At 48.0% G+C, this 15,039-nt stretch overlaps 1 protein-coding gene across 1 annotated transcript in view; it reads left to right on the top strand.

Moving 5' to 3' along the window:
- RCL1 (RNA terminal phosphate cyclase like 1) overlaps window positions 1–15,039 on the top strand; it is a 534,592-nt gene that overhangs the window by 220,159 nt on the left and 299,394 nt on the right. Inside the window, exon 5 of the mRNA XM_069625721.1 lies at window positions 3,228–3,352. Coding sequence (XP_069481822.1) covers window positions 3,228–3,352 — 125 coding nt within the window. The remainder of the gene's footprint in view (window positions 1–3,227; window positions 3,353–15,039) is intronic.

Genomic DNA, 15,039 nt, shown 5'->3' with positions numbered 1-15,039 from the left:
GCTTCTCTGATATGATATTTATCTGCTTGGATACACCTGTACTCGCGCTACACTTCATGCTACCACATGTCAGAAACAAAACGATCTGAGGGACCTAGAAATGTGAAGGACCATGGGTACAGTGGACATCACACTAGGGATAGTATTGCTGGCACACCCCGTCGACGTCCCTTTTTGAGTTTCGAAAACAACTGTAATACTCTGCAGCTTCCACTAGATGTTGGCCTACACATAACATGCGAGTCCAAGCAGATACAAGCATCAGAAATAAGATTACGGTGAGTATCTATCTCTGGGGAAGAGTGGGGGGAGTGAGCCGCCCAGTAGGTTCTTCCTGGCGTGCCCTCCCTCCATAGGAGATATGAAATGCTAGGTTGTCGGCCTCGCTCTTTTGCTGGACTTTCTCAGCAAATGGAGGGGTGCAGTCGTTCATCTGCTTAATGCAGTGTTTTTAGATTTGGGAACTATGGATACCCCGACCTGTGCAGCTCCTTCCCACCACACCTTTGTTTTATAATATGCTTCTCTGTCTATGTAAACAAAATCCACAACTCGTGTAAGGCCTGCTCCCTAAACACGTCGAACTCTTACCTGCATGCAGCTACCAAGTGGTTTACACTTAATAAACATATACAAACAAAAGTTATTTTTTTGCTTAAAAAAATAATAAAATTCTGAAATTGTGTCTGCTTCAAAGAACTCTGGTTTGCCAGATGAGGGGGGCTGGGGCATACAGAGGCAAAGTGACTTACCCACGATCACACAGTAGTGTTGGGTCGGGAAGCCAGGAGTCAAAGTCACATCGTGTTGAGCCACAGACACTTGGGGCATAATTCACAGAAGCGTTTCATAATGGCAAAATTCCATTGGAAACCGCTCTGTGGATTAGGCCCTTAACCTTCAAATAATTGGTTGCTCCATTGCGAGGTCACGTTCAATTTTATTGTGTTATCTACATATGCTTTTGCAACTATACGCTGAGCACCTTTTCCCTGCAACTGACCAGTAGGGTAACTTAGTGTGTTGGCTCCATCCTGCTAAAGATGTCGGAGAAAGAGCTAAATAAATGGATCATAATAGTTGTACAACACAATTGGACTGATTTGCAAAATCGTGTTCAATGGGATTTTTCCATTGAAAAATGCTTTTCTAAATCGGGCCCAATTTATGCAAACAAACGCTGCTAAGATGTACGCTCAGGCTACAGGTTCAAATCCGAGCATCCTCTGCCAGGTTTTTAGGATTGCGCAGTCAACAAAATGGATGCTATTGACTCAGGCTAATAATAACACATGTGATGCACACTACTTTGAAGTTATATACCTGTCCTTTCCTTTGCCGATTCTGTTTTCTCTCCATGGACAACGCAAAACGGGGGAAGACTGTCCTGATCATGACTGACCACACAGACACTGCACTACCTCAACAAAAGAGCAGTGTGGAGGTCTTTACAACTGCAGGGAGACTGCAGCTCTAGTTTTGGGAGTTGCATGACTGGATCGCCTTGCTGACAGTTCATATAGCCAGTACGGAGAATGTAATGGCGCATGCCCTGAGCAGACATGGCTCAGTTTCCCACATGTGGGAGTTGTGCCATGAAGTTCTTTCAGAAACCATAACTATTTAAGGAACCAGTCAAGTGAATATTTTGTCCTCCCATTTCCAATAGGAAGTGTGAACTTCTTCTGTAGGAATTTCCCCTGAGAGGACCGCTGAGATGAGTTTGTAGTGGACTAGAATTTTGTACTTTAAACGCATTCCCATTGGGCACCGCCATCCTTCATATTTTCAGCAGATTCCTAAGAACCGTAATCCTGATTGCCCCTTTCTGGGCCAGCAGAATGTGGTGCCTGGTCCTTCATGACATGGTCATCTGTCCGCTGTGGTGTCGTTCACAGAGAATGGGCTTGCTCTCATAAGCAGGAGGCCTGGTACTCAACCAGAATATCACAACTGTCAACATTCACGCCTGGCTTACTGGAGCCTCCCCAAAAACCTCATGGATGTATTGTAAGGCCAGCAACAAAATCTCTGTAAAACTGCCATTGGAAGAAATGTTGCAGCTGTTGCAGAGCTAATGAATTAGATACTTATCTGCAATGCAACTACAGCACTGTCCTTTCTCTTGCACCTTGCCCGACTGGGGCCACAGGTGACCACGGTTAAAGGTTATTTGGAATCGCTTTCATTTTTCAAGCAAACATCTGACCAAGGATCGTATTTTACAATGTCTATTGTGATTCAATTTCTTCAATGACTATCTAACACGTTTCCCCTGACTCAATTGTGCCTGCCTGGGATTTGAATCTTGTTCTGACCGATCTAATTGGCCCCCCTTTGAGCCAATGCATTCTGATCCACTCGGGCACCTTACGAGGAAAACTATTTCTGCTTGCAATAACGTCACCATGTATGCTTATGTTTAGTGAATTGCCAGCCCTATCATGCAAGCCTCCCTTCACAGTTTACTTTAGGGGCAAGGTTATGCTTTGAGTACGACCCAATTTTCTCCCCAAGGTGGTCACTGAGTTTAATCTTTCACAGGAAGTCCACCTAGCAGAATTTTACCCTCCACCTCAACCATTGAAGGAAGAGGAGAGATTACCGAGACAATGCCCTAGAAGGGCACTGAGTTTTTATATTTCCAGAACCAAGGACTTCAGAATTGAAGACAGGCTTTTCATACGTTACACTGGTCCTACACCAAGTAAAGCTGTGACATCGCAGACTGGTCATTATGGATAATCCTATGACCGTCTGACTTATTACTACGTAATTTCTTCATTGTAACTCTGTACACTTCATTTGTGCATTCCTCTGTTCTACTTCTTAGGCTGGAGGATTGCTGTCTTCTCCAGAAGGTTCGAAGGCTCCACCAGCCTTCCTTTGGAATGGGTGTTCATCCTCACTGTCTCCCCAGGATACTCACTCTGTGCTTTTCCAGCCCTCTTTATACAAGTTTCTATTAACTCTGTCATTGTTGTTGGACAGAATTGATATAAAAGTAAAGATACTGCAACCTTTCCTGCCATGATGCCCCTAACCTTTCCTGTTTTATTTTAAGTTGTTCTATTTCATTTGTTTTGAATGGGATGATTTAAATGTAGTGTGAGCTACAGTTTTGTCCATTATATCAATTGGTCTGATGGAGAAAATATGAGTTAAGGAAATAATTATTTGAGATGGCTTGTATTTTTTGTTTAACTTTATTTTTCTTGTCATTTCAGATTGTTCGGAGAGGAGTGCCGCCAGGAGGAGGTGGGGAAATAGTTTTCTCTTGTCCAGTAAGGAAGGTTTTAAGACCCATTCAGCTAACAGAACCTGGGAAGATAAAGCGCATTAGAGGAGTAGCGTATCCTTTTATTTTTTAAGATGCTCTTGACCCATCAATAAGCGAGGGACCAGTTTCTGGAAGAAATCCTTGGTATTCCATTAGCTTTGTAATGTTTGGACTATTTCCTATAACTGCCGCTGTCCCTTGCTGGAGAGCACTGTGAATGTGTTGCTCTGTCAAACATCCCAGTGATCAGGGTACTAACAGAGTACTTACTTGTTTGTCTTTGCTCTCAGTAGGCACAAAGATCATGAGAATTTGACATCTACTACCTGGTTTGTGCATATATAGTTGACATATATTATCGAGATGCAAGTGGCAGTATCTAACTAGGTAAGTAAGCCACTCATTTTCGAACAAGCCACTGGACAGGAAGCGGGTTAGTACCATCATTTGCAACTGAGGTGTGCATTTTATATGTACTGGTTAACAGAGAACTCATAAATGTCAAGCCACTCTAAATTTGGAATACCAATCTTACTCTAGCAGGACTGAACATTGTATTTCAAATAGTTAGGGATATTATGCTTAAGCTCTGCAGTGAGGTTATTCAGGTGTCTTCCTGGCGTGTGTGTTGCTAATGATTTCCTTCAAGGTCCCCTGGCTCTCGGAGTGGTGGTCCTGACAGAGGAGCACACTCCCACCTCTCAGAAAGGCGATTAGGTGGTTCACTGGTGCAGTAAACGCTGTCTGTTAAAACAAAATAAGAGAATATCTGCACACTATATTTTTATAAAAATATTTCTGATGCTTGTGAATCTGCTTGGAATCACATGCCTTGCAGATAGTCTGACATCTAGTGGAAATCGCAGAGTATTGGCTCTTTCTTTCGAAGATCGAAAGGGGAAGTCGACATGGGTATCACTGTAACACTATCCCTAATGTGATGTGTAGTGTATCCAAAATCCCTCTTACGTCCGGTCCCTGGGATTGTTTTTTCCCGTCAACCTAGTTAGTCGCCTGTGCGGAGCTCGCAAGAGTTTTATATTGCTAACTTTGTCCCTACGGTCGTCTAGTCTCCTGACTAATCCTCTCGATGACTGCTTTGTGGGTTTCCTGCCGCTGAAGACGTCTACACCTGCTCGGCGACTTTTCAACTGTCGACCGCGTGGACTTGGCCCTCCGACTGTCGACCGCGTGGCCTCGGCCAATCGGGCAGGCCCTTACAGTAGGGAGTGGGGCCCTGGGTTTATTCTTCACTAAGAATGTATTTTCTTTACCCCTCTCTTTCTCTTCTTGGTCTGGCTGCTGCTACCCTCTGCTATGGAGAGGACGCCCTTTAAATTTTGCCTGTCATGTAACAGCAAGTTTTCTTGGAAGGACACCCATCGCCGTTGCAATCTGTGTCTTCCTTGAGACCACGACGAGTGCTCATGCAAGTCCTGTAAGCTCTTTCGACTGAAAACGTTGAGACTGGCGGACTAAACGGTGGGCGGCCTATGTTATGCAGGCCGAAAGCCTTTTCCCCCCTCCATTGGCGCTGTCGTTTCGGAAGAGGAATCCGTCGGCAGCCATGGCTCCGAATTGGAAGCCATCGACTCCCTCAGCGGAGCCTACAGGCTCCCAAGTGCCCTACCCAATCAGGCCACCAGCTCTGTAATGGGGAGGTCACACCCCAGCGACAAGGGCACCCACGCACCACTGATACCAATACACACAACCCCTAAGGCCTCTTTGACAGAGTTCTCGAAGCGCACAATGCCACAGGGCTGCCGAAAGGTTTGATGGCGCCTTCCGACCCTCAGTTTGGCTCCCTCCACGCAACTGCCTTTGCGGCATGCGACTGGGCATCCCTCGAACGGGCATTCACCCCAAAAACATACCATCCTTGACACACCGCCCAAAAGCGCACAAGCACCTAAGGCCTCGGTGTAGTCACAGTTCGATTCAACTGGTGAAAATCCGCAAAAGCCTTTTGGCTATCATTTCTGCAGCCACAGTGCACAAGTGCACCCCCTCTCCTCGAGAGTAGTGTTCTGAAGCCCCCCCACCCAGCTTCTCTCTCAAAGGCCTTATTAGGAAAATCTCCCCCTTCTGGGCAACCTTTTCCACCCCAGACCCTTCTACCTCTTACCTATGGACTAGGGAGAGATTTGAATAATACATGGACAAAATGGCCCAGTTTGACTTTTATGACGGGTAAATTACACCCAAAAGACCCAGGGAAGAGGGCTACCGCCCCATTCCTTAAAAAACTCCAGAAATTCCCCATCTCTGCACAGGGACACCAGGAAGATATCTTGGATGTCCCAGAGGACCCAACAGAGGAGGATACCTATGAGGACATTAATCCCTTTCCACAAGACACAGCTGATCAGGACCCAGACTAGGATCAGCATCAGGCGGGGGTTCGGGGCCCTTGGCTATTACCAATGCATACCCCTGACCCGGGCGTCATCTGTTTGGATCCCCCTTCTTCGTCCTCCACAGAGGGATTAGTCACCCGTTGACAACCAGATGTTTAATGCAATTTTAAAAGAGCAGCCGATCATTTCCAGGTTGCAACACATGAGGCAGCTCCAGACACAGACTTTAAGGATATCCTCAAGGAGAAGCCTCCGGCTAGTAAGCCATCACCTTCTGATCCCCTTCTGAACTCTATAAGGAGGCGCCTGGCCCCTTCCTTGCTGTCACCGTCCCTCCCGCAGACGGTCAACCCCAAGGTTGAAAATGTATTCCACCCATCGCCTTCTGACCCACTCTATATAAGGTGTCATGCTACACCGGACTCAATGGTGTTTACTACCACTCGGAAAAGGGCAGGGGTTCCACTGTCCTGGATGGAAGCCCATCCGGACAAAGACTGTAAAAAGCTTTATGCCCTCGGTAAACGGGTCACCGCCTCTGCGGCCTACTCTACTAAAATCGCAAACAATACCTCACTCCTGACAAGTTACAGTGATGTGCCTTTTCCACGAGGGCCTTCAAGATGCCCCAGAGCCCACCCAATCACGCCTGCTGGCGGTCGTGGCTGAGAGCAGACAATATTCCCATAACATATTGACGAACACTATGGACTCTGCTGAGACCGCTGGATGCACCCTAACCCAGGGAACCTTACTTAAGACACGCCTGGTTAAAGAACTCTGGCTTTAAACCCGAAACTTGGGCCTCTCTAATCAACAAACCAGTTGAGGACTCCAACCTTTTTGGGAAGGCTGTTGACAATGCCCTGGAGACTACGAAAAAAACACGAAACACTAAAGTCGCTCAGCCAGATCACAGCTAAGCCCGTTTAAAGCTCATGGGGCTATCTGCCCCTCTTGGTCCAAATCTGCTGATGTTATCACCTCATTATTATTTAATGCACCCTCTGTCCCAAAGGATAGCTGTTCTGACTGAAACTCTGACCTAGAATGCCTGCGAGTCATAGATGGGGCTAAATGACATACCAGGCCAGGTAATCCCACCAAATTGCCCCCTAAAATAATGACCCATAGAAGCAGTACTAGAGGAGGAGGTGCCCACCTGCTTATGCATTGTTAAACCAAGTTGTTGGAGAAGGAAGGGGAAAGGGATAGAGTAAAAGAAGTTACAAATGCATTGGCAAAATAAAAAAATGGCAGGAAGAAATAAATTAGAAATAACTTTAGAAAGTTTCTTAGAAATATTCATCTACACTCAGCCAGTATTTCTTTTAATGCCGAGCCTTCACAATCCCCTTTTAGGCTTGGTAAAAAAAAAATAGAAATAGGAAGGAGATGACTACTCGGTCTGAGACCCACAATATTTATAAGGGGTCTATTTATTTGACAAAGGTAGTGTCTGATTGAGGGGGTGCGGGGTGGGGTGGTCTTCTTCCTTGAATCTGCAGAGGTCTGAAATCCCCTCTATTTCAGCGAACTTGGTGATGATGGTCTCTAGCTGGACTAAAACTCAGGACTAAATTATACAAACTGAGATTAGGTAAAGTCCAAATTATTTGCTCACTAATGGGGGTGGAGCTTTAGTCCGACATAATGAGGGTTGATTATGGATCAACACATAAAGGCTAATATTCCACAGACTAGTTCTAAGGGTACTGCTCCATTTCTTTCTTTTTTCTGAGGGCTTAATTGGAGCTCTTCCCCAGACTATTTCACACTTTACCCATTTTCTTTATATATATATATATATATATATATATATATATATATATATATAATGTTTATTTTAAACCAGCGCACAGAGGACAGCAGTACAGGTAAATGAACACCTTATAAACCCCCAACCAGTTGTCAACAAAGAGCAGGCAAAGTCCCACCTGTTTATGCCCCACCCCCTCCCCTGATTCCACCCTCCTCCTGGCCCGGCCCAGAGGACCCCTCTGCCGAACCTTCTCCTTCCAAGTTAGTACCCTCCTGGCGTGGAGGGGTTTGTTGGTTAAAGCCGGAAACTTTAGGTCATAGTCTAGAAATGGTGCCCAAATGTCAGAAAAGCGGTGTAGGAGGCCTGCTTTGGCTGAGACCCTTTTTCCACGATCAATATGTCCCACATTTTTATCCACCAAAGCGGCATAAATGGCCCCTCTTTGGCCTGCCAGGAGCAAGCAACTGTGATTTTTTTTTCCCAGCCAGGAGAAATTGGGTCAGCAGCTTGGCTAGTTTTCCGAATCTTGGGTAAACCCCTGGAACCGGGACTCCTAATAGGATGGGCTCTGGTTCTATTGGAATTGCCACCTGCATGATGTCTTTTATCGTCACGATGCATTGTCCAGAAAGCTTTCACAATTGGGCATGACCACCACATGTGGAAGTACGATCCCGGCTGTCCACATAGGTGCCAGCAGCCGGGGTCTAGGGCTTGGTTAATGCGGTGAAGCCTGAGGGCAGGGTAGTACCAGCGTAAGAGTGCCTTATGAGCACATTCCCTATTGGTTTTTAAAAAAAACATTTTATTGATTTATAAACACAACCAAACAATGCAAACCACACAATCAATACATATTTCAACAGATTCATTATACATCTCAACTACAAGTCACTACTTCCCTCTCCCCACCCCCTATATGAGTCTAGTAATTTGAACATTCTGTTTCCACAACCTATGGTACAGTCTCCATCCACAGGATCCGCCGGGTCTTCTATAGAACCGAACAGTTCGGCTATCAATAGCTTCCAGGCCATCAGGGACTCAGTCTCTTCACACCCACCCCTGCTACTCGCGTCTTGCCATGCCATGGTTTCTGCTTCCGCCCATTTTTGTAGATCTCTCCACCATACATCCACATTTGGCATGTGGCACGTCTTCCATCCCATGGCAATTCTCCTTTTAGCAAGCACATAAGCCAGATCCCTCAATTTACCCACATGTTTGAGCTTATATGACCTTGGGAACTCCCCCAGCAAACAGGCCCATACCGTATCCACTACAATCTTAATGCCTTTTTTTTCCAGTCTCCCTTTCACTTCCCTCCAAAAGCGTTCTATAACCGGGCATGACCAGAACATGTGCACCATGCCCGCGTTCTCCTCATCACACTTAGGGCATGCTTGCCGTCCCGTGTTTGCAAATTGCGACATCCTCCAAGGCGTCATGTATGCCCTATGCGTTATATACAGTTGAATCTGTTTCAGTCTAGCATTTCTGGACGCCTTCTTGTGATATCCCTGCACCCGTTCCCACATTCCATCCTCCATTGGGGCTCCCACTTCCGTTTCCCAATCTAATCTAATCTCAACTGCGTGACCTCCTTCCCCACTTTGTGCATCAGCATTTCATATAGTCTATAAATCTCGTGACCACCATCCGCAATTTTATATATCATATCTATGGTGGCGTCTGCTTCCTCTTCCAACACAGTTTCAGGCCATGTTCTCTTGATACACTGTGCCATTCTATGATCTGTAATCTACTGGCCCTCGTGCAACCCAGTTTCTTCTCGCAGCCAGGACTACCCCCCTTGTGTTTTCTCGCCCCTTAAAGGTAATGCTGGAGCCCTCCCGCCAAATGTCTCCCATTGTTGCCACCCCAACCGGTTCCCAATGATACCCGAGTATCCTACGTAGCTGCACATCTGTGCCCGTTAATGCGACCAATGGTATCTCTGGAGAGCATGGGGTCGGGTTCCCCATTATCTGGCATGCCCTGCGCCACATTTTCCACCCCATTACCATCATTGTAGGGCGCCCTATCATTTCCGCCCTGGGTACCCACATCATCTCTTTCAAATAAAATGGAGCACAATCTCGTCCAAACAGCCTAAGTTCTGAGGTCTCCTATTCGCCTTGTTGTTTCTGGCATAGTAGCTTTGCTTGGATTTGGCTAACAAATGTGCTGTGTTCTCTGCGTAATGAGCCTCCAGTCTTTTCCGGGCAGCCTGTATAGCCCGTTGGGTTTTTATGGACCAGCCTTTACGTTTATGATCTGATTCAGCTTTTTGGACCTCCTCTTCAAGGAGTAGTCTGGCCTGTCGCTTGCGTCTGTTGAACACTGCCCCATACGCAATCAATTTCCCTTCGCACCACCGCCTTCATGGCGTCCCAAGGCTGGGGAGGTATCTCCATTTAGGTTTTTCCTTGAAGTTTTTGATCGTTTTGGCAATCGCTTCTCTGAATCATTTAATTGAGAATGGGTTCATGCAGGTTCCATCAGCGTTGCGTGGGTGTATCTGGGTCATTGGCCCGGAGGGTCAAGGTTATTGGAGCGTGGTCGGACAGTATCCTGGATCCGATGGTTACTTTATCGACATAAGCCAGGATCCACAGGGAAGGCAGCAAAAGGTCGAGCCGGGAAAATGTCCTATGCACAAGGGAGTAAAAAGAGAAGTCCTTCTAAGTGGGATGAAGCACTCTCCATGTGTCCACTCCTTCCAGAGTCAGAAAGAAGTGAAGGAGGCTGATTGCGAGTTTGAAATCTTTGGGGGTCAGGGAGTGTGATTTATCTTTTGCGGAGTCAGGGACCCCATTAAAGTATCCCCCAATGATAATTCTGCAAATGGATGGAGAGTATTGCCCAGTGCCTCATAGAAGGCGTCTTGTCTGTCGTTCGGGGCATACACTGAGATGAGTGAATACAGCTGCCCCAGCATGAGGCATTTAACTGCCATGTAACGGCCATTAGGGCATTGTTGGGTCTCCAGAACCTGTGGATTCAGTTCTTTTTGCGAAGAGGATCGCTGTGCCCCCTTTTTTAGTGCCACTGGAGGACAGGAATTGGAGCGGAAAATGCCTGCTGCGAAGACATGCGAAATCCGCTGGCAGAAGGTGTCTCTTGTAGAAAGGCCACTGCGTTTTCCCCATCATGTAGTCTCTGCAGAGCGGATTTTCGTTTGGCGGGGAGTTTAACCCCCCCGTATGTTCAGCGAGACAAACTTCAGCATCAGACGGGGGTTGAGGAGACATCGAGGCATCTGGGGGTCCCAGACGAAGGGACTGGGATGAGCGTGAGTCAATCATCCCCCGGGTAGTTTAGTTAGCATGGTGTCATCTTGTGGCTGGGGTTTTAACATCGACCTCTAACTGGAGGCCGAACTTAACACAGTTTGGGAAGCTGCTTTTTTTGGTCCGGCGTATGCCATGGCCAACGGGGCTAAACCTCTCCGTCCAGCCAACCAGATAGCAAAGTCTAAATTTGACTCCAAGGGAGATTCGGTGGCATGCGCCTTGGAGCAGGGCATGGGCCGTGTGAAGCCTGCAGCGCTATTCTTGTAGCTTCATGTTCCAGGGACGTTTATTTCCCACGGGGACCACAGATGGTCATTTCCCATTCCGGCTCTTCTGCACCTTAGTCCAAGATGATCGCCTCGGTTTAGGGAAAGAGTTGTTAATTTCGCCATCAGTTGAGAGGTTCTTTGTACCTCCAGGAGATTCTGGGTTTAGGATCGCCACAGCATCATCGAGGTGGCTGATCCTGCGCAGAGTTCCTTTATAGGACAATTGTAGGGCTGTCGGGAAAAGCCACTGATATCGGACTTGCTGGTCTTGGAGGAAGAGCGCAAGGGGCCGGAGGGCCCTTCTCTTTTGTAACGTCAAGAGAAAGAGGTCTTGATATATTTGGAGTGGAGAGCCTTGGAATGTCGGCTCATCACGGGATCGACCTATGGCCGAAATGGCTTCTTTGGTGCTATAGAAGTGTATCCTTGTTATCACGTCTGGGGGGTGGGAGTCCGACTCCACTCCTTGGAGAGGGCACAACCCCTGTGTGCGTGATCCAACATAACCTATGCTTTATCCAGGTATGGCAACAATGATTGGAAGAAGTCGCCTACATATTCAGCCAGGTCTTTATCCGGCACAGAGGAGGAGGTGGGGGGACCACTTGGATCTGCAGATTGTTACGCTGGGCCCTGTTTTCAAGATCCTCCAGTTTGAATTTGAGAATCTCGCTTCTACTCAGAAGTGCCAGTATCGAATGTTGCATTTCCACAAGAGTTGCAGAGTGTTCTTGGGTGAGCTCCTCCACTTTGTCCAGCCTCTGCTCTGCGTCTGCGTCCGTGACCCTTTGGTCAGTCCTTTCTATTTTAGTGGAGAGATCCATCATGCATGATCTAAACTCCGACTTGATGTCTGACATGAAGGCTTGGATGTCCTCTTTAGTTGCCAGCAGTGATTTGTCTTCCAAGGTTTCTTGAGGCATGAGTTTTGGGGGCTCTGATTTTTTTTTTTCCCCCATATCCGCTGAAAGCATCATGGTAGTGATGTCGGAGTCTTGGCGGATTTCTTATGCCTGGCCATAACCTTAAGTCTTTGCCGGGGTCTCATCCTTGTGATGTCGGGAGAGGAAAGCTGAGGAGAGGAGGTTGAGGGGGGGAGAATCCAACCATTATTGCTGCTCTGATAGACGGGGAGGGGGCCACTGGGTCTTGCAAGGCCCAATGTGGAGGATCGTCCCGCCTGAGGCGCTGATTCGATCTTGAAGTGGCGAGTATGTGTGTGAACTTAGTTCCTGGGTGAGCGGCAAGGGTACTTGATGGAATCATCAGCGAGCTGGGCCCAGGAGGGAGGATCGCCAGTACAGTGGTGGAGGTTTAGGGCCCCCAGAGACTCACTGGAGTATTAGTGGCCCAGGAGGTGTTGACGGCGGAATGTATTGTATTGTATTGTTTATTTATATAGCGCTCCGAGCCCTCAGGCAACTGGGCGCTTGCAAAGATTTAGTTACAGGTACATAAGAGGCGGATACAAAATATAATGTCATGCAAGGGTCAGGTATACTTTGCAGTGTGAATAAGCAGATATACAAAATACATACAGTAGATATAATATTTACAAATGGAATGCTGATCAGGTACTGCACTCCCTGTCGGCTTTTGCAGTGTTGAGTTCCCAGCCACCCTGGATGGTCATGGCCAGGTCCCGAAATTCCAGGGAAGTGTAGGGTCGTGGGCCAGGGTGCCCCAGGAGATAGGTGCCGGTCTGAAGATAGCCGAGGCCAAGGGAGATGGTACTTGGCGGCGGGGGGGCTGGTGTGGGCTAGGGCCAAGAAGTGGTTATACTCTTGAAGTGCTCCCCCCCGCCCTCCATTGCGACTGGAGATCTCGGGGAGGGGGTGGGGAGGGGGACACTTACACCAGGGGCTCCAGGCGATAGAGCTGGATGGTGCCTCCACTGTGGCCTGCTTTCCCGCCGAGCCCGGCTTGATTGTGGAGAGTAAGCGGATGCGACTCTAGTAGCCCTATGTAGAGCGTAGTAATGGGGGCGGCCCGTGTTGTAAACCGCGAGTACCTTTTCTTAAAGCATGTCTGTAGATGTTCTGCCGTTAAAGAAGCAGCTCTTCTCGCCCCACCCGGAGCACCCAGCAAGCTGAGCCGGGGAAGCGTGGGGAGCCCAGTGTGCGCCGAGCCGCCCAGCGACGTCAGGATGCTGCTTGCGCGGAGGCCGGCAAAGCTCGCCTTCTCCTTCTCCTCCGCCACCGCCTAGCTATTTGTTGTGCGTTTCTCTTCTCCCAGAGGTCGTCCACAGGGCTGGTCCGCCACCCCACCCGGGGCCAAGATTCCATGGATCAGAGCGGGTGGTCTCCCCTTCATGGCGATCGCGGCTGCAAGCGGTCAGGAGGCGCCATTCTCTATGGGGTGTTGGTTAGGCGGGAGACAGTCAGCGGGCAAAGTTCTTTATGCAGCAGATCGCTGCAGTAGGCATCTGCTGCAAGCCTCCAATGAGGCGCTGTGGAGGTGCTTCTGCGGCCCGTCTGCCATTTTGGAACCCCTGGTGGCGGATGCCGCAAGTTTCGCCAGCTGCGTTCCAATGTTTTGCCTTGGTTAGGGACTTGTTTTGCCACCCTGAGCAGCTCTAGCGTTCCGCTCGCCAAAGCAGCCTTCTTTTTCGTCTCTAGGACGGCAGGAACATCATTTAATTAGGCATCGCCGCAGGCTGCTCACAGTGGCCATTAGAGGAGCTGCCACATCGCTGGTGCTCCAGGCCACGGCCCCCCCCCCCCGGTTCTGTTCCTCTGATGAGTAGTACTGAGTGTAGCACCCAGACGGGGAATCTTAAACCTCCCTCCCGTATGGGATTTTGAGCCACAAACACCATTTGATATTGAGTGTCTGTTGAGAATGGGAAGTCAAGAGATGGTGTTTGTATGGCTGGTCGGCCGGACCCGGAAAATTCCTCACTTGGTCTTGGTGACCTGGTGAATATAATACTTAAAACAGTCTGTAATAATTTCGACACTGTCAACTAAAGTTATGATTGGGACTAAAGAGAGCCTTGTGGATGATCAGCAGGGACGGAGATTATATTTTGAACTTCGACTTTAATCCAATTTGAATGTTGTTTTGAATAGGACCAATATTGTGAACATTTCTCGTGAAGTTAGATATAGTATATGTGCTGTGATGAAAGGGAACAGTTTTCCACATGATTCAGGCACTGATTTGGTTGAAGTACTTTTTAAATCTTCCTTTAGTGTTAAATCTATATTGACAGAGACAGAAGCAATCGTATGCTTGGGCTGCACCTTTTTATATAGTGAAAGAAGAGAAGGGGCATCTAATGATGCTGCTGAAACGGTCCAGCAAGTACCATGGATGCCCATTGTGAGTGTGGGGAAGTGTCTGGTTTGTTTGTGAAGGGGACGGAAAATAAGCAAGGGGAGGCTTTCTTGGAAGATTGGGTTAACAAAAACAAAGATGAAAATGGTCAAGCTGGCCCAGCATCTTGGAATCCTATATTGGGAATTTAAGAAGGATGAAGTAGGAAACGTTCCCCAACATCTGACAAGTTGTCTGTTAGTGTGGAATATGCATGGCTTCCACCGTTTTTATAAATTATGACGCTGGAACTCAATTTGGAAAGCATGACATAATTTACCCTCCCGTCCCCTTTCCTCCATCCTGTATGGGCGTCCCTCGCTATGGACGGGAATTGAACCTTTTTTTCACCAGAAAAATAACACTTTGCCTTTAAATTTAGACGGGCTTGGGGTCGCTGCTCTGTGAGCATGCGCTCTACTAACCCCGCCCACCAGCGCCACACCTTTGTCCACTATTCTGCATCAACGGGACTGGATCACTTTCACCAGCGCACTTGGGTGAGGCCTACAGCCTCGTAATTCCATGCACTTTCAATAATCTTTTTGTTTTTTCCAATTTGCCAGGTTGGAAACACAGTCCACCAGTGCCATAGTCTGTCCCCGGCGCATGTCGACTGCGGCTGGCTTCAGCAGGTGCCTGTCGTGCGACGGTTCTTTCCCCATATCAGATCTGCACGCACTTTACCTCCAGTGCCTTGGGGAAGACCATGGATGGGAAGGCTGCTCAGCGTACAATGCCCTCACACCCCGGT

The sequence above is a fragment of the Ambystoma mexicanum genome, chromosome 6p, assembly GCF_040938575.1.
Source record: "Ambystoma mexicanum isolate Mex_15411 chromosome 6p, UKY_AmexF1_1, whole genome shotgun sequence".
NCBI classification, from domain to species: domain Eukaryota; kingdom Metazoa; phylum Chordata; class Amphibia; order Caudata; family Ambystomatidae; genus Ambystoma; species Ambystoma mexicanum.
The sequence above is the reverse complement of the archived record's forward strand: the minus strand, read 5'-3'. Positions and strand labels throughout refer to the sequence as shown.